At 45.3% G+C, this 25,079-nt stretch overlaps 1 protein-coding gene across 2 annotated transcripts in view; it reads left to right on the top strand.

Annotated features, from left to right (window-relative positions):
- Positions 1-25,079, top strand: part of ARF1 (ADP ribosylation factor 1) — a 294,325-nt gene that overhangs the window by 215,083 nt on the left and 54,163 nt on the right. For both annotated transcript variants that reach the window (XM_044065884.1, XM_044065886.1), the window contains one exon: positions 1,995-2,119. In XM_044065884.1, coding sequence (XP_043921819.1) covers positions 1,995-2,119 — 125 coding nt within the window. The remainder of the gene's footprint in view (positions 1-1,994; positions 2,120-25,079) is intronic.

Here is a 25,079-nt window from a genome sequence, read left to right as displayed (position 1 = left end):
CCCAAGGTGGTGAATGAATCCCTTAACCAGGCCATACACTTACCTGCCTTCTTCCCCAATCCATAGGGGGGGGGGGTAGTGAGAGTACTTCACTCCCTGGATGTCATAGGGGGGGTAGTGAGAGTACTTCACTCCCTGGATGTGCATCAACAATTCTGGTTTTACCTGCATAAAACCAAGTCCATCTTTTCGTATCCTTCCACCCTAGAGCCTTGGAAGGCAGTATCCAAACAGACCACATCTGCCTGGATCTCCAAGACCATCATCTCATGCTACTAACTCCATGGCAAATCTCTGCAAGGTGCAGTTAAAGCACACTCCACCAGAGCTATGGTCTCTTCAGGAGCTTCTAAGGCCCTGGATACCTCTACTATTCTAGAGGCAGCCACTTGGTCTTCAGTTGACACCTTCACCATACACTACAAATTAGACCACATTTCTAGATCCAGAGCAGGGTTTGCCAGGGTTGTCCTTCAAATTTCTGGAGTCTACCTCTCGACCACCCCCCCAGTCGCAGTGAGATTTGGCACTCCCCATATGTAGAATACTGCAACATTGGAGTAGGACATGGAAAAGGTCTGGGTAAAAATCTTACCATAACCATAGATGTCCTCTTCCATGTTGCAGTATTACTTCCACCCTCCTGTTAGGTTGTATTTCTCTCTCTGGGTGGCACAGGACTGACATTGGCTTTATTAGGACTGGCTCCGACTGGATCTTTCAGTTCTGAGCGTCCCACACACTTCAGAAGGACTGAAAACGTTTGTATATACTGATCGGACGTGTGTGAGAGAAGAGGAGTAAACATCTATGGTTATGGTAAGATTTTGCACAATTTTTTTTTTTTTTTTTTTTTTTTTTTTTTATGAACTTAGAAAGTTGATATTAACTGGATTTATGTCCGCATGCGTTTTCTGAATGATGTAAAGTCTTGATGTAGGTGATTAGTTTGGGACTACAAATTTTGAGGAAAAGACCAAACACCTGAGTGGGAAATCTGGGCATTTTACCGAAATCTAGACAGTTGAAAGGTGTAAGAGTAGTATGAGAAATTTGTACAGTATGCTGTATAGAATAAATTGGGGAAGGGTTTGGGGGAGAGCTTTAAAAAGCATAGGATATCCGAGGAGATGAGGCACAGTACATGCAGTAAAATTAAAGCTTAAACTAGATTGAGGGGACAAGGGGAAGAGTCAGAATTGGGAAGGGGGGGCATAGAGTAACAAGCATGTAGCTTATTCAGACATGAATGGAAGCTACAGAAGTGGAAGGGGTGCTTATTACTTCCTGGGTATGTTGTCTGGGGGAGGAGCACTGGCCATTACTGGTTTATAAGATGAGATATTAAATGCACTAGTGTTCCAAGTTTTGGAAGCTTAAGTAGAGAAGTCTCCTACAAAGTGGTTAGTAAGTAAGGAGCAAGTAAGAGTTCCAGTGGATTAGGGCTAGAGTGTAGGACTGAATGATGTTGGCAAGGGGGTGGGCTTTTGTTTGGTTTGTGACTTGTGAATTTAGTATTTGGAAGTACAATTTTATAGGCAAGTTCTAACCAGTGTAGTGCTTTCAGGGCCAAACAGTGATGGGCTCTGTGTAAGGAAAGTTTTTTTTGCAGCAAATCTAGTTACCTTGTAGCACTGTTCCAGCTTGTTGAGCTGGGTAGTTTTTATGTTTGAACGGATGGGTTTAGATTGAAGGACTGTAGACTGGTATAAGGAGGCAATTTTTCTTTTTGGTCACCATTGAAAATTGTGCTTTCGAGTGCCAATGCTGAGAAGTTTGCCAAACACTGTATTGTAGAGAAATTTTGATTTCATTGGTTTTATATCAACTGCACAGGTTGCCAGGATCCTTGAGCATACATCAGTCACATAGTGAATGTGCATAATCTCTGAAAACATTCATCTAATATAATAGTATCTTTAGTCATTCTAAACTTGTGTTGCCAGTCTTGTTTTAATATGAAACTGGAGTTGGTCTTTCTGACTTCCTTCTAGGTTTGATCTTTGTGGTTGACAGCAATGACAGAGAGAGAGTAAGTGAAGCCAGGGAAGAATTGATGAGAATGTTGGCAGAAGATGAACTTCGGGATGCTGTCTTGTTGGTTTTTGCCAATAAACAGGTATGTGTAATAAGCCTTTGCATAATCTGGAGGGAAATTGAGATTCATTCTTTTTAGGGAACAGCTTTCATTTCAAGAGCAAGAATTGTACAATAAAGGAGGGATGTTCATAGTAAGGATCATTGTCTCAATGTTAAACATACGAGGTGGCAGTCTTGGTTGGATGTCGACCATCTGGACAGTTTTTTTTAATGTGTTCCTGAACTTTCAGATGTCCCCACATGGCAGTGTTCTGCCTCAAGCAGTGAATGTCAGTAGGGCATGTGTAGGGTTTCTAGTTTGCATAGAGCATTAAAGTCTCTCTGCCATCATTGGCAGCTGCAGTGGTGTAAGCATGGTTTGTTTTGCTTTGTATTGTGTTATAAATAAATCTGTATTTGAGAGATTTTTGAAGCTGATTTAATCTGTTGTGTTACCATCTCGTGTGGTTGTAACGGGTAATATTAACCAAAGTAGCTTCACCTTAACTGTGTTTTCTTTGGGTATTGACGTGTGCTGCTTTTTAATAACTTTTTTGCAGTGTACTAGCATACAGAAGTTCTCTAGTCTTTGGTCAAGAGACAAACACCCCTGCACGCAACCACAGATGTATGCAGCTAGATAATTCTAATGACTGAAAGACAGAAAACCTGCTTAGAAAGATTCTGCAAGCGGAGTAGAAGCCATAGCCATAAAATTGATGGGTAGCCTTAGCTTATATGGGCTATACCCTGCCAAGTGCATAATAGCCAGCCAGCTCCCAAAGCTTCAGGGCATCTTCCATGTGCAAAAACTGTCAAGTAGCTCACACGTATGAAGCCCTTCAAATTTTTACTGCTGCCAAAGTGTACACACACTTTAGCGTTTTGAGGATCAGTCTGCTTGTGCTTTCCCTTATTAGGCAGGTAAGTTCACTTTGGGGAAGAACCTTCCATTTTCTTTTGGTTTTTATTACTTTCCTCTTCAGGAAAGTTTTATTTTAAAGCTGAGTTTTCTTTTAATGGACTGTCTCAGTACTGTAACATACTTTTAACCAGAGCATTCATGTTTCTTTTCTTGTAAAAGTAGTGTAAAGTAACAAGATATTATTTCTGTGGAGAAATTTTCCCTTTGTGTGGCTTGCATATTAAGTGCTTTTTTAGTATATTATGTGTCAAAGTAACATGTTCTTCATGTTTCACTGTTGCAGTCCTCTCATTTGGATTATCTGCCTGCAGGTAGCCCTCAGCCGGCCTGAATACCAGAGTCTTCAGATTTCTGCATCGGGTGCTGTCGCTTCTTCCTTGACGTCAGGTAGTCGGGGGGTATAAAACATGCAGCTGACACCATTACATCAGTCTTTCTTGCCGCATGGTGCCCGAAACAGAAGCAGTTAGCAAGTGCCGGTCGTCCGACTCCTGAAATTTTCGTTTTGAGTTTCGGACCCGAAGTCCTCAAAAAAGATAAGTAGCCCGTGAGTATCCTTTTTCTTGCTCTAACAGATGTCAGTAAAAGTTAATAGACTTACCTGTAGAAAGCAAATACCTCATAGATATTTTCATTCTTACTGCATCCCCTGTTTAGGCCCAGACCACAGCATCCCTCGTTGTCTGTGTTTTGTGCCTTGTTCAGCGCCCGAACTATTCGTCGTCTGGCTATTTTTACAGCCTATTACTTTCGTACTCTATCTGTGTACTCCGAAATAGCTTCCTTAAGCCATCCGACTGCCGATCTTCAAAAAAAGTAAGGATAATGACAGACTGCATAGGTCCAAAACTGCCGACTAAGCTTCCGTTAAGCTAGTCGCCAGTCTGCCGGTACTCAGTGAGGCACTTTTGCATCCCCTGATGCCCACTACATCAGATTCGCAGGCCTCTGCTGAGACCCATTCCGAGTCCAATATGCTGCGAGATGCTTCTGCTATGGAACCTGCGGATGTCTCTACCTTGGATGGGTCTGGAGCTACTGTGCAGGCACTGGTTTCTGAGGGTGTATTCAGGCCTACAGGCATTCATATTAAACAGACGCCATCGTTTTCATCCAGGCCAAAAACTCACACTACGCCTAGAAAACTGACTACTAAACCGCAGGCTGAGGCCCATATGCCTAAAAAACAAATGCTTAGAATGGCTGAGGACGTTATTACCTTAATTAGGGGAAGCCAGCCTTCCCCCTCCTAAGAGACCTAGAAAACTGATTTTCTTTCTGATTCTTTTGATCAGGAATGTGATATTTCTGCCCCTTCTGATTACCAGGATTTGCCCTTATCTACTTATGAGGATTCTGATGCAGAGGATTCCATTTCCTCTGCTTCACCTCCGGAAGATTTTTCTTTTGGTGAAACCTTGCATACTCTTAGGGGGCATTTCTGCTGGGAAAGCCAGGATTACTCTGACTCCAAAAAGAGGCTTAGGGAATTCTTACTCATCCCTCAACACAGGCCTTTAGCTATCTCTCCTGTTCTGGACATTGTAGATGCCTTCTTGGAATCTTGCCTGGCCCCAGGCAGCTCCCAGAAAACCTGACTGATATTAGAGTACCTGACTCTCGCAAGTTCCTCTTCAATAATCCTCCTGCGAATCCAGGGACTATTTCCCAAGGACCAAAAGGCATTAAGGCTACAGCTGCCAAAAATCCTACCCCTACCCCTTCTGATAGAGATTCTAGAGCCTTGGACAGATGGGGGTAAGAAGGTATGCACTTCTGATACTTTGGCCATTGGGGCTTTAACTTGCCGGCCATTGGGGCTTTAACTTGCCGGTTTCGTGTGTATCAGCAGCATGTTATGGGACAACTTAGACAGAAAATGATTATTCCTGACTGTGCTGAACACACAGAATTGCAAGATTTAATGCATTCTGCTGAACAAGTTGGTAAACCTATTTTGCAGTGTGGTTTTGACACTTTAGAAGTATCTTCCAGGGCTGCTGTCACTGGATCTGTACTTGGAAGGCATGCTTGGATTAAGGAACAAAACTAGCCAGGTCATGTTAAAGCTAAATTACTGGATGCTCCCTTAAACCAAGACTGCCTTTTTGGCAACAAAGCAGAAGTCCTCAAAAGAATGGAGGAAAAAGCTAAATCTATGCAAACTGTAAAAGATTTCCTATAATATAGCCTCAGATTCAGTAGGCATCGGCCTTCAAAGAACTGGTCCTTTCCAGTCCCCTTCCAGGCCTTCTCAGTCCAAACCCAGGAACAGCAGACCACCTAGTCTACAGTCTCAGACTACGCACAGATCTAAGCAGTGGGAGGCTCCCACTTCCAAAGCAGGTAGTAAGCCACCCCATACGGAAAATGGCACAATGACTTAACCTTAAACTTTCCAAGCCCTGCTCAACTACCTGCTCCCTTGGGAGGAAAGCTCGTCCTGCATGCAGAAAACTGGGAACTCATTACCTAGGACAAATGGGTTTTGAACAGTTTCCCAAGGATACAGATTCCACGTCCACCCACTACCAACCCCAAATGGTTGGCCAGACCTACCCCCAAATCAGTGGGCGGAGACCCAACAGCAGGTTCTAGGAAGTAGGGTATTGGCCCTAGGGCCTATACAAGCCTAGCCAAAAAGGTACCCTGGCTTTCGCCATCCAAGAAAATTATTTTTCTGTGCCTCTGTCAAGCAGAACCACAGAAGTGATCCCGGGGTGTGTTTCCTATTACCCATCCAATCATTATCTCTTAGTATCGGGGCTAGTTAACCTGTCCCAGCAGAACAAAGGGGGCAAGGTTTTTATTCAAGGCTTTTTTTTGGTACCCAGAGAAGACAACAACTGGTGTCCTATCCTGGACCTCTCTTTTCTCAACACCTTTCTGGTGGTTCCAAAATTCAAAATGCTAACTCTTCAGCTTCTTCCTATGCTAGCCAAGGATGCCTGGCTGGCAACCCTAGACTTAAAGGAAGTGTACCTGCACATCCCAATAATAGGGTCCTGCAAGACGGTACTTAGTTTCAGGCGGGCTCCATGCACTTTCAATTCTCTGCACTTCCCTTTGGCTTATCTACTGCGCCCAGGGTGTTCACAAAGTGTCTAGCTCCAGCCATTGCATTTTGCAGGCAGAGAAATATTCAAATTTACCTATACTTAGATTGTCTGATTCAGTCAGAAAGCCAGGGCTTGCTATTACAACACCCGGCATTCATAAAGAAACTTCTAACCTCACTGGGGTACACAACGTAAAGAAATCTCACCTAGTACCCTGCCAACAGATTGTATTCTTGGGCGCAAGCTTTAACACAACTTGGGGTTGGGAGAGTGGTCTAATGGTTAAGGTGTTTACCTTACAAACACAAGATACAAGGTTTGAATCTCACAGGGGATAACTGGCTAGGCTTAAAATGGCTCACAAGGGCAGTTAGCCTAGTACTAACCTATGAATCTATGAACTTCCCAGATGACATTCCTCACTCCGGAGAAGCAAGTTTATTTGACAACCTACTTCAAACTGGCCACAAAACCCCAGCTATCGCAACAAGGATAATTTTTTTCTTTTTTTTGTGCAAATAAACAGCAGGAAAATGCAATACATATGTAGCACAGGCTAGCGCACTTTAGTGTCTATCCTTGTTTCCTGCCTTTCCTGACCTAGAGTAGTCCAAATACAGGCTTTGCTATATTCTGGACTTTTGGAAAGTTCCTGTGTTGCCCATTTCCCTTCTTGGATAGAAGAAGGCTTCTGTGTTCACCAGTGGGAATGGGGAGCTTAGAGCAGCCTATCTATCCCTGGAGGAGTGTTCCCAGAACAAGGATCTGGTAGTCTATTGGCCGTTTTGGGCCAATTTCTAGCTCTTTAAGTCCCCCTGTATAAAACCATCTGTAGCGCGGCTTTGTGCAATTTTGAGCATCGGGCAGCGCCGCTTAATTGGGTTTAAACCATTCTCGGCTCCACAAAGTCTGCTCTTCACTTTTTCCCTTAGAACTGCTCTAGTTCTCATAATAAACACCCTATTCCTACTCTAAAGCCTGGCACTTGCTCACTAAAGCAATTATGTAAGTCAACACTAAAAAATTAAAAGCACTACACCCTCACAAACTCCCCTCGAGTACCTTACTCCCCATGGGCCCTTTTTTCAATTTTAAAGGAGTTCCCTGTACTATTCTAGCATGTCCAAAGGTCAATTTGCAGTCCCCTCTCCAGTCCAGCTGGTGAATCTGGGAATCTTGAGGCAATGTTACAACTGCCTCATGTACACAGACAACCCTCTCCTCCTCCCAACAAGTTCCAACATATGTGAGAGATGCAATCATATAGCCAAATTGGAGGCTAAGCTCTCAACTCAGTACTGGCGTAACCAGTCAGGAGGAGAAGGTATCCACACTCACTACAATTCCAGTCTCACATAGACCTACTACGACAGCAAACCAAACACACAAAAACATACTCTGAGGCTCTAAATAAAAATCTGCGTAAGCAGCAGAGACCTCCAAAGCAGACACCCAAGCAACCGCTACCCCAAAACAAAACACGTGCAACACAGTTCACAAAGCCAGTGTGCCGAACAGTCACAGCCCTTAAGGCTAAACACACCTGATACACTTGTAGTAGGTGATTCTATCGTCGGGCGCACTGATGTCCCGCTCACCAGGCTGAACAAGGAGAAGGCCACTGTGAGCTGCCTGTCGGGTGCTAGGATCCACCACATAACACAAGCACTCAGGTCACTCCAAGGCAAGTACAAATATGACTCTTTGTCCATGCTGGTGTAAATGACCTGAGACTAACCTGGAAAAGAGACTCAGAGGAACTCTCTGAGCATGTAGCCCAAGCCGGTATGACCCTGACCTTGAGTAGCATCTTACCCTCGCCAAGAATGATGCCACAATATGACAAGATGATCAATTTCAACAATTGGCTTAAGTATTGGTGTCATTCAAAGGGGATCCAATGCCTGTCAGCCTGGGATGACATGCTCGACAGGCCACGCTGCTTCGCTAGGGACGGCTTGCACCTGTCACCCCTGGGCTTTCAGATATTGGCAAAGGCTCTTGCCTCCCCCATAGTGCCTTTTTTAGGCAAGGCTCAAAAGACAAACCCACCTCCATAGTATCACAAGGGATAAGAAACTACTCAACGCCAGAAGTCTAAACCTCAAGATGCACACACTCAAAACTCTCCTTAGCATGGAGAACATCGATATCTGTGCAGTAACAGAAACCTGGTTCAAGGCTCCCGAGAGCACCCCAGCACTACCAAGTTATACCTCATACCATACTTTTCGGCCCCAAAACGGACCGAACCACAAAAGGAGGGGGAGTATCAATATTAGTCAGATACCCACACCTCCAGGTTGGTTGCACAGCACGAAGCATCGGAGACTATCCATGTGCAACTAATAGTGGGTAAAACTGCCTTCCAGTTTATAGCCTGCTACAGACCACCCTCCCAAACCCAGGAAACCCACTCGGCCTTCCTGAGAGAACTGGAAAATATGAAGGTCTCTCCAAACACCATTATATTGGGTGACTTCAACTACTCAAACATAGACTGGGAGCATTACTCTAGCTCCAACACCCTAGCCCAAAGATTCCTAGAATTTATAAACTCAAATGCTATGGAACAACTTGTGACCACTCCCACAAGAGGGGGAAAACATACTGGACCTGATCATCACCAACATGGGGACTCTATGCTCCAGACCAGAAGTGTATCCCTCACTGGTAAAATCAGACCATAAATTCATCTCACTGGATATCCACATCCCGACCCCACCCCCTGCCCAGAAAACCAGTGAAAAACCTCTAAAGCAAGCTTCACACTACTCAAAACCGAGGTGGGAATCCTTCAAAGCCCCCGGGCCTGTGGAAAATACGGCCCAAACCGCAGAATCCTTTATAAACGCATTCTATGAACACCTTCAGGAATACATGGATCATGCAATCCGAAATAAAACCAAGACCCAATCCCTCAAAGGCAGGCGTCCTGTTTGGTGGACCCCAGCCATAAACAAACTATACAATAGAAGAAGGAAGTTACTACATGATAGAGCAAAATCCCAAAAAGGGAAGGCATCTCTGATCAGTATTAGCAAAAAAACTACAGGCAATCATAAAATCATCTAAGGCCAGCTTCGAGAGAAAAATTGCACAGGACACTAAAGATCACAAAGCTTTCTTTAGTTATGTTAGGAACCTGGGTGGGAATTCCCAGACATGCTCAGAATTAGTCCAAAATGACAAAAAATACACTGAACCCACAGACATTACCAACATCTTGGCCGACAGGTTCAGCGCAAACTTCTCCCCCTCCCCACCAAAAGAGCAAATATCTATTCCAGCAGAGTGCTGACCCCCTGACATCTCAGATGCTCAGGTAAGAACCGCCCTCTCCAAAGCAAAAAACACAGCATCAATGGGACCAGACAGTGCCCCGGGCTGCGTCCTACATGAACTCCAAGATGAGCTGAACCAAACATAAAGCTACTGTTCAATCTCAGCCTTACTACAGGATATGTACCCAAAGAGTGGCGTACAGCAACAGTGGTCTCTCTCCACAAAGGTGGTGCCTCAATAGATCCTGGAAACTATCGCCCCATAAGCCTGACTAGCTTGGTCAGCAAAGCTATGGAAAGGATCATCATGGAACTCATAAAGATATTGGGGACCTACAGACACTGGATCCTACCCAGTTCGGCTTTAAGGGTAGATCCTGCCTCTTAAACCTGGTCGATTTCTTTTCAGTCACTAAGGCCATTGACAAGGGGAAGGTGGTCCACACAGCCTACCTGGACCTCGCAAAAGCCTTCGATACAGTACCCCACTCGGGCATCATAGATAAGCTATCCAGTTTAAATATAAACCCCTATGTCACTAGATGGGTTGCAAACTGGCTCAAGGACAGAACCCACATGGTTAGAATTGCTGGAGCCATGTCAGAATCCAAACCAGTTGCAAGTGGCATCCCACAGGGCTCAGTCTTGGGACCTCTCTTGTTCGGTATATATTTCTCGGAGGTACAGGCCAACACGGAAGGACTGTGGCTGACAAAGTTCGCAGATGACTGCAAACTGGGCGCCATAATCAACTCTCCAGCTGACGCAAGCATCCTCCAAAAGGGTCTCATAGAAACCGAAAACTGGTGCCAGAGCCATGGCCTCAAGCTAAACGCCAAAAAATGTATAGTCATCCCCTTTGGCAAAAACATAGTGCCCACAAATTACCACACAGGTGGTAATCCATTAAGTACGGAAGAAGTAATTAGGGACCTGGGGACCCAAGTTGATAGCAATCTCTCATTTGACAACCACGTGGCCAAAGTGGTTACAAAAAACACTCTATATAGCCCACCTAATCATGAAGGGATTTGCATCTAGATCAGGGGAGGTCATTGTGCCTCTTTACTCATCCCTCATCAGGCCCATAATTGAGTACAATGCCCCTTTTATGATGTACCTTACCAGACACCTGCAGCAACTAGAAAGACCTCAAAAGTACCTCACCAAGAGGATCAAAGGGCTCAAACAGATGCCATATGCTGCCCGGTTAAAGAAACTCCAGCTCTACTCATTACCGCCTGCTTAGAGGCGATCTGTGCCTGACGTATAAAGCCATGTCCAACCCGGAATTAATGGACATGCACCTCAGAAAATCGAAATCCCATCGAGCTACGCGCTCGAGGGACTTGAACCTCAGCACAGAGATAAATAGGACATGCTGGAGGGACAGATTCATAACCCAAAGGCTCCCTTCACTCTGGAATAAAATCCCAGTTCAAAGTCCCAGTTCAGGTTAGACAGAGTCCCTCACTAACTCTTCAAGAGGAATCTTGATGAGTGGATGGGAGATCGTAGGTTTACCCCGGGTATCACTTTGTCACTGTTAGACAGAGGCACAGTAAACTAAACCTCGAAAAAGGGCATAGTAAAATTCATTTAAATGGGTGGCGAAAGCCAAACACACTCTGGCTAGGCTTACAAATGCCCTAGGGTAGATAGCCTAGTATGAACCTATGAACCATTATCTTCCATGCAGGCAGGGTTTCCCTCAGGGCTAATCCTTCCTTTATGCCCATTCCCAAGGTGGTGTCTAGTGTGGCTCTAAATCAGTCCATTCGTTTGCCTACTTTTTCCCTAATCCACAAAACAAAGGGGAAAGAATACTGCATTCTCTGGACATGCACAGACAACTTGGATTCTGTTTGGACAGGACTAAGCCTCTAAGTCTGAACAGCTGCTAGTTGACTTTGCTACAGGGGCAGAGGGGAAGGCCATTTCAAAGCAAACCATTTTCAAATGGATAGCCCGTTGCATTTCTGCTACAAGCACCATGGAAAACCTACCCCAAAGGGGATAAGATCACATTCCACCAGGGCTACATCTACCTCTGCGTCATTTCTCAGAGGTGTCCCTACCAGGGACATCCTAGATGCTGCTACCTTGAGTTCTGTACATACCTTCACCAAGCATTACCACATGCTTATCTTTTCTAAATCCAGAGCTGGATTTGCCACTGCAGTTTTGCAGGGCTTAATAGCTGGCCCTAATGCTCTTTAGCCTCCTCCCTCCCTTCCTTAGCTTTGGGAATCCACCCAAATGTGATGACTGCAACAGTGAAACACGCACATAGTACAGTTGTGTACACTTGCCATAAATGTAGATGTTGGTGTATTCACTGTTTCAGTCCTGGTTACCCTCCCTCCAGCCCCCTGACTTCTCTTGGCTCTACCTCTCCTTCTTGTTGGTATATTTATCTTTTCTTGTGTATTTGCTTTTTGATTGGGGTGTACCATACCATATAATTGTTTCCCGTTGTGGAGGCACCTGACATCTGGGGCACGAAAAACTGATGTAATGGCGTTTGCTGCATGTTTTATACCCCTGATGACCTGACGTCATGGAGGAAACTGCATAAGACGCAGAAATCCAAAGGCTCTGGTATTCAGGCTGGCTGAGGGCTACCTGCAGGCAGATAACCCAAATGTGATGACTGCAACAGTGAATATACTGTAACATCTACATTTATGGTAAGTGTACACAACTGTACTTTTTTTTGAACTTGTAGCCCACTCGTGTGTGAAATTTTCTTTATTGTCCACTGGAATCACTGAATTGTCAACTTTTTCTGCACACAGGAATACACTATCTGGTTCAATTTTATGTCTGATTATCTGAACAGTTTGATATCCAAACTACCCTAGGTCTCAATTGGTTTGGATAATCGAGACTACTCTAATACTAGACGTAAAAGATGTTTGTTAAAAACGTATCCATCCAGACTTCAGATGTTAACTCATTGCATCCGAGTGGTGCCTCTGGGTGCATCTGCAGTTAACTCCTGATGCCTCTAGGTGTCAAATATTGCTTGTCCATGTTTGCATCAGTAATTCCAAAACAATTGTTTGTACAAGGTTTTAAAAGATTTCATTTTAAAGCTTCCACAATGGCAAACTTAGCTGCATTAATATTTGATTTGTCTAGTGTAGTTAAATGTGTATTAGCTGTTTTTATGATTTTAATGTATATAGATGTAATTTTCACATTTTCTAACTATCTGAACAACCAAGGCACACAGAACTCCTTAGCCTTCTATGAAAGTTCTCAACTAGATAATGTGGGTGGATTTAAGACCTAGAACCTAAAGAGTACTACCACTAAAGTTTGTGCTGAAGTTTGTCGCTTACTTTCATAACACCCTGTGTTTCCACAGATATGTACATTTTTGAATTGCAAGGGAACAATTTGACTGTCAAAGGGCTTAGGCTTGTCCATTGGAAGTTGCAGTGCAAACTTCATGGGCTCCATTGGACTGCGAGTGATGTTGTGTGTTTTGGGTCAAATTTGTCCATTCTCTGCCTTACCCTTTGGGCTGTTGACTGCACTCAACTTTTCACTGTGTTTAGCTTCAGTATTAGCTCATTGGAGTTTACAGGCCATCCACAATTGCTATGTTCAGGTGACTTGCTCATCTTTGAAGAGTTTATTTTAACCCCCCCCCCCCCCCAAAGTGTCAGGAATCTGTCTTGGTTGTGAGCTGTTTTATGCAAGCTGGGATTCCAAGAGAACATTCAGAAGTCTGTCGACATCCTCACAGGGTTGTGTTCCTGGAATGTCAGCTGGACACCCCAGTTCAAAAAACTCTTCCACAGCATCAAAGCCTTTTATCTTTTCAAATTACTTTTTGAGAATAAAATTTTTTTTAGTGGAGATAACTGGATTTAAGGATATCTGTTATCACCTTCTCCATCCCTACTCCAAAAGTAGTCCTTCACCACAGATGCTTCAGACTTTTGAAATTTCAGAAGGGGTAAAAGTGCAGGGTGTGGTACACAAAGGACAAATCCTATAAATGTCAAGGAGATGCTTTCCCTGATCAGGCCACTCAGCTCTCCAAACCATCTTTGGTCCAGTCTTCAAACGATTGGACAAGTTATGTAGTGAATCAACCAGCAAAGGGGATCTAGGTCATTCTTCTGTTGCAGACTAGCCATGTTAGCTTGGGATATAGCTTCTCAAAACAATCCCACTCTTCAGCCATCCTACTTTCTGTCAGAGTGAAATTGTGGCAGACAAGCTAAGCAGGACCAGGCAGACCCTCAGGAATGGAAACTAGACCGGTGAGATCTTCAAAATTTGGTCCATTTGTGGGGAGTTAGACCCCTTTGCCTTCACTCTGAGCAGTCCAGCTAGCAAGATTCTGTTAAGGATTCTATGCAAGATTCTATGCAAAAAGGCCTGGAAGACCTGTCCCCTGTCTGTTTTCCTTGCACAGGAGTGTTCCTGTATGCTTTTTCACCCTTTCCACTAATATCCAAGTTACAAAGCACAAAGGCTGCCAAGGAAGCTCTGCAACAGTGAATATTTTTAGCTCTCATTCCTGTAATGTAACATGGAACTTCCTCAGAAAATTGGGAATCATCCCACAAGTCAAGACTGCGACAGTGAAACGCAAAGAACATAGTTGTGTACACTTAACATAAATGGAGATTTCAGTGTAGTCACTGTTGTAGTCCTTTCTCCCTCCCTCCTTTCATCACCTCAGCCTTCAGGGTAGGCTTCCATTTCCTATTTTACTTAGAACGATGCCTCTTGAGTCTTGCATGTCTAAGGGTCCCTGCCATAGGCATCTGACCTTCTGCCCCTGTTGAGGGACTCCTAACTGCTAGGGGCACGAAAATAACTGCGGGCATGATGGTGGATTCCACTTCTACCCCAGTGTACTGACTTCAGGTTAAGGCATCTGCCAGTTGTAGGAGGGAAAATTCTATGGTAGTCTAGCCGGCCAAGGGCTTGCATGGCAGGAAATCCAATAAGCCGGGACTGCAACATTGAATATGCTCAAACATAAACATCTACATTTATGGTAAGTGTACACAACTGTACTGTTCCTTGTTATCTGAAGGATGCTTATCTGCACATTCCTGTTCATCCCCCTTTCAGGAAGCTTTCATGTTCGTTGCTTCCTGGTGTTTTCAGTTCTCTGATTTGCCCTTTGGCCTGTCTACTACTCCAAGGGTCTTCATCAAACGCCTCTTGTGATTGTTTGCAGGCTAAGGGGATACATGTTTTTCCTTACCTGGACAACCTGTTTATTCAGGCCTCCTCTTGAGATATTCCTTCACCATCTACACTTCATGTTCTCTTGCAAAGCCTGGGGTTTACTGTAAATTTCCAGAATTCATTCCTGACCCCTTCTCGGGGTTGTCTTTCTGGGTTGCAGGATCTGGCCTGTTCCAATGCTGGCATCGCAGCCTCCTAAGGCCATAAACTCATTGCTTTTTCAATCCCTTCTGGCTTCAGTCACAGCCAGCGATTTCTGAGGGTTCTGATTTGCATGGCTTCCACCATTCCTATGCTCCCTCTAGCCAAGCTCTACATGAGAAAGTGGTTTCCAAAGTCAGTTCGGCTTCAACGTGGTCCTCCTTTTTCTAGTTCCTGTACTTCCTTGCTTCAAGCTGGAACTTCACTACTGGATTCATAAGTTCTACAACCCAGGGCTTCCTTTTCAACCTCCAGTCCCCTCAAGAACTTTTCACAAATGCTTTGGTTGTGAGATGGGGGCCTCCTTTGACCCTGTAAAGGTACAGGGCCTTTAGTCACTTTGACAAAAAAAAAAGACCATGTCAGTGTCCAAAAGATGAGAGCTCTTCTGCTGGCTCTTGGTTTTTTTTATTTTCTTCCAGGGCGCCTCAAGATTTTCACTGACAATACCACAGTGATGTGGTATGTTAACAAGCAAGAGGGGACAAGGTCTTGCCTCCTATGCAGGTTAGCTGTCCAGTATCGTGTGACCCTTCAGGCAGTTTGCATTCCCTCAGAGTAGAACATAGTTGTGGATTCCCTGAGCAGGTCCATACCACTATTCTAAGAGTTAAAGCTTCAGTGTTTCTGAGCATTTGTCTACCAGTGGGGTACCCCTCAAGTAGATCAGTTTTCCTCCCCTCTGAACAGACTTCTCTTTTTTGCCAGAGTCCCATCCCCTTTGGCCTGGGAGATGGATCCCCTCTCTTTCTTGGGAGGGGATGTTTCTGTATGCCTACCCTCCCCTTCCTCTTATTCCAGGAGCACGACCATACCGCTTGCTCTATTTGTCAATTGTGCCGAAGACCCTACGCTGCAGTCTGGCCACCCTTAACCTGTATTTAGAAAACCAGCGCCTTAAGCAGTTAGCCCTAAGAATAGATCCTGTCCGAGGCCACGTCAGAACCTCTGCAAGAAGACCAAGTTTCCTAGGCCTTGTGTGCCGCTCCGTTAAGTGATGCCCCCCAACTGCTGATTTAGGAGCTGAGGGACACCCAGCGATACTTCGACTACCTTTGTGGAAGCCATTGCTCAGCAAATGACCAGCACGTCCCGAGAGCCAGCCCAGACTGCCGTCGAGGGGGAACCAGAATCTTGAGTCTGACTGGGATCCTGCCTTCAGATACAGTTTCTACCAGACCCGATTCCAGGCCTGCTCCAATGTCTATCCCAGCAAAACAGAACCAAGCGTGCCTCTCCCACTGCTGAAGGCCTACCTGACTGGCGGTCCTTCACTTCTTCCCTGATGCAGGCCTTTATGGCCCTTAGGCCTTCAGCTTCATCCTCCACTGCTCTACCTTTGCTCAGCCCTAGGCCTGCTTCAGCCCCTAACCTGAGAGGTCAGTGGGGGGAGGGAAGAGAAGAAGAGCATGATCTTTTTCCTCCTCCTGAAGACTCCATATCTTGCACCTCCCAAATTGCTTCACTGCAGGAGTATTCACCCCCTGAGGATATCACCAAAATGAAAAATTACTTCAAATGGGATACCTCACAAATGTCTGATACCCAAAAGAGGTATTTTGAGCTTTCAAGTAAAATCCCCCTCCCCTTCTGCTGTTGCAACAGTTCTGCCTGCATACCTGGATGCCTTCAATTCTGCATCCAAGTTTCCAGCCTCACAGCCACCTGCCCCCAAATGACCAGATCGTTTTTGCAAGGTGCCTGACTAGCAAAAATTCTTGGTCAAACTACCCTTAGCAGACCCAGCAGTGATTGCCACCTATCCTGATAAGCAGTCAAGACTCTTTCCATCCGCCTCACTCCTACCCACTGATAGACAGCAAATCTATGGATAGGATTGGTAAGAAGGTCTACACCTCCTCAACTTTGGCTTTCAGAGCCATTAACTATCAGACGCGCATGACTATATATGCTCCAGACTTGGTCTGTCACGCCTCTTCCATGCTAGCCACTGTCCCTGATTGCCCCATTAAGGCGGATATCTTCTCCAACTTTCTCAGCTACACACGTAGCCAGGCACTCTAGATGCAGTTATGATGCTGCTGAAGCATCTGCTCGGTCTGCAGCATCTGCTACAGTTCTCTGGAGGTACTCCTGGCTGAGACTTCAAAATCTCCCGGAAGACTTTGTCACAGATCTTTGATGCCCCCTGGACCATAATCTGCAGATCTGCAATAAAAAAGGTAAAGAATTGCAGGACGTAACATTTATTGGTGTCCCTTCCCAAGTACTACCAAGACTATCCAGCTAAACCCCCCCTTGGTAAGGTGAAACCCAGTCCAGGTGGGTACTTCCTCTTCCAGTCTAGAAGAGGTGTAAGAAGACCCACCACAGACCTGCTGCCCTGCATCCTCAACCTAGACAACCTTTTCAGGACAGAAGGCCCCAACAATGCGTGACTGCCTTGCCCACGTACCACTCAGCAAGCCTTTTCCACTGGCTCCCCTTCTGAGAAGCCATAACCTTGGACAAATGGGTTCTATCTGTAATACAAAAAGGATATTTCCTCTCCCGGAAAGCAAAACCAGCTGTAAAGAGGCATCCCTTTCCCTCCCAAAAACCAACAATCTCCTTCCACAGGTTCTGACAGAACTTCTGAAGCTGGGTACCATAGCACCTGTCCCCTCAGGACAGGAAGGAAACGGTTTTCTACTCCTGTCTCTTCCCAAGAAACACTGCCCTTGGAGACTCATCTTGGACCTCTCCTTTTTAAATCTTTACCTTCAGGTGCCCACCTTCAAAATGCTGTCACTTCCAACTCTGCTTCCTGTCGTACCAGCCAAGGCCTTCATGGCCATCTTGGACCTAAGAGGCCTACTTGCACATACCCATCAGAACTTTCCACAAGATTTCTGCGTTTCTCTGGGCTCTCCTCTCATTTCCAATTTACTGCTTTTCCCTTTGATTTGTCCACTGCCTCCCAGTGTGTGCACAAAATGCCTGCCCCCGGCCATTGCCCTCTGCAGAACTCTGAATTCAGATTTACCCTTATTTGGATGACTTCCTAGTACTGGCAGAGTCCAAGAATACCCTCTCAAATCATCTGCACTTCAGTGTTCTTTCTACAAAATCTAGGGTTCACCCTCAAAGTCCCCCTTGAACCCAGACCAGGACAAGAATTTTCTGGGTTGTAGAATCCACAGGTCTCTGTCTCCCACAAGACACGGTCCTATCCCTGACCTTCCACTTCAAAGAGCTGCTACAGACATGGGTAATAACTGCAAGGCAGTTCCTTCGACTCCTGGGCTTAATGGCAGCAACCATCCCTATGTTCCCACTGGCCAGAAGGCATATGTGCAAGCTGCAGTGATACCTCAAAAACATTTTGGTCCCAGCACCAAAATCACTTGGAGCAAGTAATTCCCCTCCTTCCCTGTCTAAAGAAAGAGATCAGCTAGTGGATCCAACAAGTCCAGCTAAACCCTAGGCTTCCACTCTACTCCATCCTCCCAAACTGCATACAGATGCCTCAGATTCAGGGTGGGAAGCAACATTGACATCTTGCAGGGTTCAAGCAACCTGGCAGCCTTTCTTGAGGGCTAAACACATTGCGAGTGAAATGCAGTCTTCCTAGCTCTAAAAGCCCTCTGCTCCTACCAGGGGTTCTTCAAATAGTGGCCAACACCACCACTGTAATATGGTACCTCAGCAGACGGGAAGGGACAAAGGCATATCGGCTGTGCAGACTAACCTTGCTGATATGGGATCTAGCCTCTCGCCACAACTTGTCCCTGCAGGCAACCTACATTCCCTCGCAGGGCAACAAGCAAGCGGATCTAAGCAGGACATCCTCTCCACAACACGAATGGATGCTGACCAGGACCAACTTCTTAGATATTGTCCACCGGTGGGGAACTCTTCAAATAGACCTGTTTGCCTCCTCCCAGAACAGGTAGCTGCAGACCTTCTGCTCAAACACCTACTCCCCTCTAGCATGGAGATTAGACGCTTTCAGTATCTCCTGGGAGGGGAAGATGTTCTTAGTGTTTCACTGTTGCAGTCATTACATTTGGGTCATCCTGCTGGCAGGTTGCCCACAGTCTACCTTAATCCCAAAGTCTTGGGGGTCCTGCGTCAGTTGCGGTCGCCTCTTCCTTGACGGGGGTATAAAAGATGCAGCCGACGCCATAAGTCTTTCTTGCCGCGTGGTGCCCGAAGCAGAAGCAGTTCGCAAGTGCCGGTTTGCTGACTCCTGAGATTTTCGTGTTTGAATTTCAGATCCAAAGTCTTCATTAAAAGCTAATTACCCCATTGGGGAAACTTTTTTTTTTTCTTGCTCCAGACCGAAAGTTAATTTTATTTCTTGTGGGAAGCAAATACCTCCATAAGGACTTTCATTCTTACTGTATTCCTTGCCTAGGCCCTGACCACGACGTTGCTAGTTGTATGTTTTGTGCAAGATTTAACCAACGCACTATTAAGCATCTGTACGATTTTGCATTACGCTATTTTGGGCGAAGGTTTAATTATACAACCATCTGATAGCCATCCGACTGCTGGAGTTCACAAAAAAATGAAAGACAGGCAACCGAGGTCCATAACGGACTACAAAGCTTCTAAGCAAGTCGCCGGATCACCGGTCCTCAGTGAGGCGCTTTCGCAGCCCCTGACGCCCGCTACTTTAGAGTCGCAGGCCGCTACCGACTCCCACGTTGAGTTGGCCAGGCCGCTGGAAGCTCTAGGTATTGGAGTCTCTGGGATTATTCCCTCGGATGGGTCTGGAGCTGCTGAGCAGGCATCTGCTTCTGAGGGTGTATTCAGACCCAAACAGTTGGATATTAAACCAACTTCAAAGACAAAGGCTAAAACACCTTTAAAGGCAAAGAAACAAGTTCAGCCACAAGGGCAGGCCTCCATGACCAAAAAAGATCTTCAAAATGGCTGAAGACTTAATTACCTTGATCAGGGGTTCCCATCCACCTACTGAGAAGAGGTTCCCATCCACCTCCTGAGAAGAGGCCTAGGCAAGAGACACTATGAATCTTCAGATCAGGTTTCCATTTCTTCTGATTCCTCTTCTGATCAGGAATATTCTCTTCACCCCCATGAGGATTCTGATGCTGAAAAATCAGTTCCTTCAGCTTCTCCTCCTGAGGACTACTCTTTTGGGGAAACCTTGCATACCATGAGGGAGCACTTCCACTGGGAGAGCCAAGATTTTTCAGAATCTAAGAAAAGACTCCGACTTCCTTTTACTACCTCAACACAGGCCTCTAGCTATTCCACCTGTTAGACATTGTAGATGTGTTCTCTGAGTCTAGTCTGACCCCTGACTCTTTACCTCCAGCTCCTGTTAAGCCGGACAGATACTACAGGGTCCCTGACTCATAAATTCCTTTTCAAAAACCCTACTGCAGACCCAGAAACTATTTCTCAGGGGGTCAAGGCTTCTACTGCAAAAAACCCTACCCCCTCTGACAGGGATTGTAGGGCACTGGATAGATGGGGAAAAAAGATTTACATATCTGCTACTTTCGTTATAAGGGCCTTAAATTGCCAGTTTTATATGCTCAAATATCAGCAATATATCATAGCACTGCTTAAACAGAAAATGACGGCAAATTCTGAATGTGCAGAAAACGAAGAAATGCAGGATTTATTGCATGCAGCTGAACAAGTTGGAAAGCATACTTTGCAATGTGGGTTTGATTTCTCTGGAGGCCTCCTGCGGGGCTGCTGTTACGGGTTCTGTCATTAGGAGGCATGCTTAGTTAAAGGAACAAAATCTGCCTGACCATGTTAAAGCAAAATTATTAGATGCACCTTTACAACATGATACCTTGTTTAGTGTTAAGGCAGAAGAGGTGTTAAAATGGAGGACAAAGCTAAATCTATGCAAACGGTCAAGGATTTCTTACAGGTACAGCCACCTAGATTTAGCAGACACTGGCCTACAAAGAATTGGTCCTTTCCAGTCTCAGACCTCAATGGGGCAGATCCAGATGCCCTAGAGGCAGATCACAACCGCAAGATTCCTACAGGTCTAGTCAGTGGAGTGCCTGTACCTCTAAAGGTGGAGAAGACAAATCACAACCATACAGGAAACTGTCCCAATGACTCCCCCTGCCTGAACCAAGCACGTATCTTCTGGCTGCACCCTTAGGGGGAAAACTAGCACTTTTTTTTCTCAATTGGCACCTTTATAACCCAGGACAAATGGGTTCTAGACAGTGTCACAAGGCTACAAGTTGCATTTCCATACCCTGCCAAGGGCAAATGGTTGGCCAGTCCTGCCAAAAAATCAATGGACAATAAGGCTCAAAAACAAGTTGCAGCTCTCATGGACATGAGGGCTATTCAAGTGCCATAGCAAGAGCAGGGACAAGGATTTTACTAGACTGTTCTTGGTACCCAGAAAGGACAAAGCATGGAGAACCAATACTGGACCTATCTATTCTAAACTTTCCTGAATATACCAAAATTCAAGATGTTGATCTTACAGCAGCTCCTGCCCATGCTGGGCAGCAAGGCTTGGCTCGTGACTTTAGACCTAAAAGAGGCATACCTGCATGTCCCAATCGGACAATCATGCAGAAGATACCTCAGATTCAAGGCCGGCTCAAAGCATTACCAATTCTCTGCACTGCCCTTTGGCTTATCTACTGCGCCCAGGGTCTTCACAAAGTGCCTGGCACCAGTAATTGCTTACTGCAGACAGAGAAATACAAATATACCCTTACTTGGACGACTGCCTCATGCAAGCAGAGAACAAGGACATTCTACTACAGCATCTGACTTTTGTGATAAAACTTTTAATATGCCTAGGGTACACAGTCAACAAAAAAATAAAAACTAGTACCCTCTCAAGAGATCATATTCCTGGGTGCAAGCTTAAATACAACTGCCCAGATGGCTTATCTCACTCCAGACAAACAAAGACAACTGACTACCTATTTCAAGCAAATGGCAACAAAGGCCCAGTTATCTGAAAGAAAAATTCTGCAGGCTTTGGGCTTAATGGCATCGTACATCATACCAATTCCATATGCAAGACTGCATATGAGGAAAATTCAATGGTACCTAAACAGTGTCTGGACACATTGCCACAGTCTGGAAACAATGATTACTCTAATTCCCTGCCTGCAACAGGAATTTCGATGGTGGGCAAAGTCTTGTCACCAAAACAAAGGACAGCCATTCTCACTACCCCCCAGCCAGGCAGAGCCTAACGACTGATGCATCAGATTATGCCTGGGGGGCACACATGGTAGGAAGAGGCATTCAGGGCACCCGGTCCGCAAACCAAAAGCATCCGCGTATCAATCAGAAAGAGATGCTAGCTGTTCAAAATGCCCTGACAGCCTTCAAGGACCTACTTCATCCGGGACAACTACTGATAAAGACAGACAACACCACGGTCATGTGGTACACAAGCAAGGAGGCACGCATTCTTATCCCCTGTGCAGACTAGCCATGGCTTTGTGGGGCATAGCATTGATTTACCAAGTTCATCTGCAAGCACAATTCCTGCCAGGAAAGGAAAATACTCTGGCAGAAGAACTAAGAAGAAACCTCATGGATCCCCACGAGTGGCACCTGGATTCACAAGTCCATCCACTAGTGGCACCTGGATCCACAAGTCTTCAGCATAACAATGAAATGGGGACACCCGGACATAGATCTATTTGCCTCCCCTCAAAACAATCAACTAAAAAGATTCTGCACAAGGACTTATCACAGACAAGCTTGGAAAGTGGACGCCTTATGGACGCCTTATCTTTCAACTGGACAAACCTATCTGTATATGCCTTTCCTACACTGCCTCTCCTCCCCAAAGTGCTCCTAAAGGTCAGGCAGGAAAAAACAAAAATGATTGCCCCAGATTGGCCACGCCAGTACTGATATCTGATCTTGAGGATCTTGTCCCAATGCCCAGCCTGGACCTTACCTCCAATACCTAATCTACTGTCCTGGACCTTACCTCCAATACCTAATCTACTGTCCCAGCAAAACAATCAGATTCTGCACAGCCAACTCAGGACCCTAAACCTGGCAGCATGGCGGATAATGTAGCCATACAAACCACACCTGTCAGTAAAAGCTGTGATGGATAATGTAGCCATACAAACCACACCTTTCAGTAAAAGCTGTGATGGATGTCATGTTAGAAGCCAGAAGGCCTAGTACTAGAAAATCCTATGCTGGGAAATGGAAGAGATTTTGCGCTTGGAACCAAGCTCAAGGAACTGATGCAGCTGTCCCAAATATTCCTCAGATTTTGCAATACTTAACTGAGATGCTGGCAAAAGGCTTATCTTTCTCATCAATTAAAATCCATGCCTTTGCCATTTCGGCTCATTACAATACAGAGCCATATTTTTTTTTTTTTTTTTTTTTCTCCTGCTTTCATTAAGGCAGTACCTCAGAGGAGCCAAAAACTTACGGCCTCCAAGGAGAACGCCAACACCTGCAATGGACCTCAATTATGTCTTGGAAAAACTCTACCTCCTTTTGAAGCCAGCTGCTACTGCGGACATAAAGTTCTTATCTTGAAAAACAACTCTGCTCCACTGCGGACATAAAGTTCTTATCTTGAAAAACAACTCTGCTCCTAGCAGTAACTTCTGCAAGATGAGTTTCAGATCTACAGGCTCTCATGGCTGTGGAACCCTTTATCATTTTCTATCCAGACAGGGTCTCTCTGAGAACAAAAACCCTACATTTATGCCTAAGGTGGTATCCAGTGTAGCCCTTAACCAAACAATTCATTTGCCAACTTTTTATCCAAATCCACAGAACAAGGGGGAGAAAATTCTGCATTCTTTGGGCGTACACAGACAACTTAAGATTCTACTTGGACAAAACCTAAAGTTTTCAGAAAGAGAGCAATTACTAGTGGCATATGCCACAGCATCACAAGGAAAGGCAATCTCCAAGCAGACTATTTCAAAGTGGATAGGTCACTGCATTTGTTTCTGCTACTCACAGCATGGCAAACCAGTGCCTAAGGGCATTAGGCCACATTCAGCCAGAGCTGCAGCCACTTCTACAGCCTTTCTCAGGGGAGTACCAACCAAAGACATTTTGAGGCTGCTACTTGGAGTTCAGTGCATACCTTTACAAAACATTACAATCTGCCTCTTTACTCTAAATCCAGGGCAGGCTTTGCCACTGCAGTTCTGGAGGGCCTCCTAGCAGCTCCTAATGCTGTTTAGCTCCAGCCCCCCAACCATAGCTTTGGGTCTCAACCCAAATGTAATGACTGCAACCGTGAAACACTAAAAACATAGTACAGTTGTGTACACTTACCATAACCTTTGCTGGAACTTATCTTTACTTCTCTAATCTGTACAACCTAGGTGGTATATTTGCTTATAGATGAAGGTAAAGCTTATTTTGGTGCATGTATGTTTTATTTACATATTTTTAGCCTACCCTTTCGGGGGCACCTGATATCTGGGGCAAGAAACTAAATAAAATGGCGTTTGCTGCATATACCCCTGATGTCCTGACGTCAGGGAAGAGGCGACGGCAACCAACGCAGGACCCAAGACTTTGGAATTCAGGCCGACTGAGGGCAACCTGCCAACAGGATAACCCAAATGTAATGACTACAACAGTGAATACACTCTAACATCTACATTTATGGTAAGTGTACACAACTGTACTTTTCTTTATGCCCCCACCTTTCCCACTGATTCAGAAAGTCCTCCTGAAAATCAGGAGACGAACCTAACATTTTGTTAGAGACTCCTTACTGGCCGAGGCAGCACTGGTTCCCCCTTCACAATCTAGCCAAGGGCAATCACTACAAGTTGCCCTACAAGGTGGACCTCTTTGCACAAGAAAAGGGAACTCTCATCCACCCACACTTGCAGAAGTTGTCCATGACACTGTGGGTGATAAACTTTTGATACCATTCAGACACTACTACTCAGAGGACTTGCTTTCAGTCCTGAGGGAGACCAGGAAACCTACAACAAAAAAATCATATCTAGCTAAATGGGAAAGATTTACTAAATTGTGTCTAGACAAGGGATGGGACCCTTGCATTGCTGACCCCCCTCCCCCTCCAAGTGCTTGATTGTGTCAACTGATAAAAGTGGACTTTCCTATTCAGTGAAAGTACACCTTTTCGCAATATCTGCCTGCTTGCCTCTTGACCCTCCCTTGCTAGCCAGGGTCTATGTAAACCTCTCTTCCTTAAAGGGGTGTTGCACATTAGACCTCCAAAAAAGCCTATCCCTCCACCCTGGGACCTTAACTTCATTCTGGAAAAGCTTACCCAACACCCATTCGAAGCTGCTGGGACAGCTTCTCTTCAGATGTCCATTCGAAGCTGCTGGGACAGCTTCTCTTCAGATGTGC

The sequence above is a fragment of the Protopterus annectens genome, chromosome 3.part0 (assembly GCF_019279795.1).
Source record: "Protopterus annectens isolate FY-2018-M chromosome 3.part0, PAN1.0, whole genome shotgun sequence".
Lineage (NCBI taxonomy): Eukaryota > Metazoa > Chordata > Ceratodontiformes > Protopteridae > Protopterus > Protopterus annectens.
This window is presented reverse-complemented; position numbering and strand designations above follow the sequence as displayed.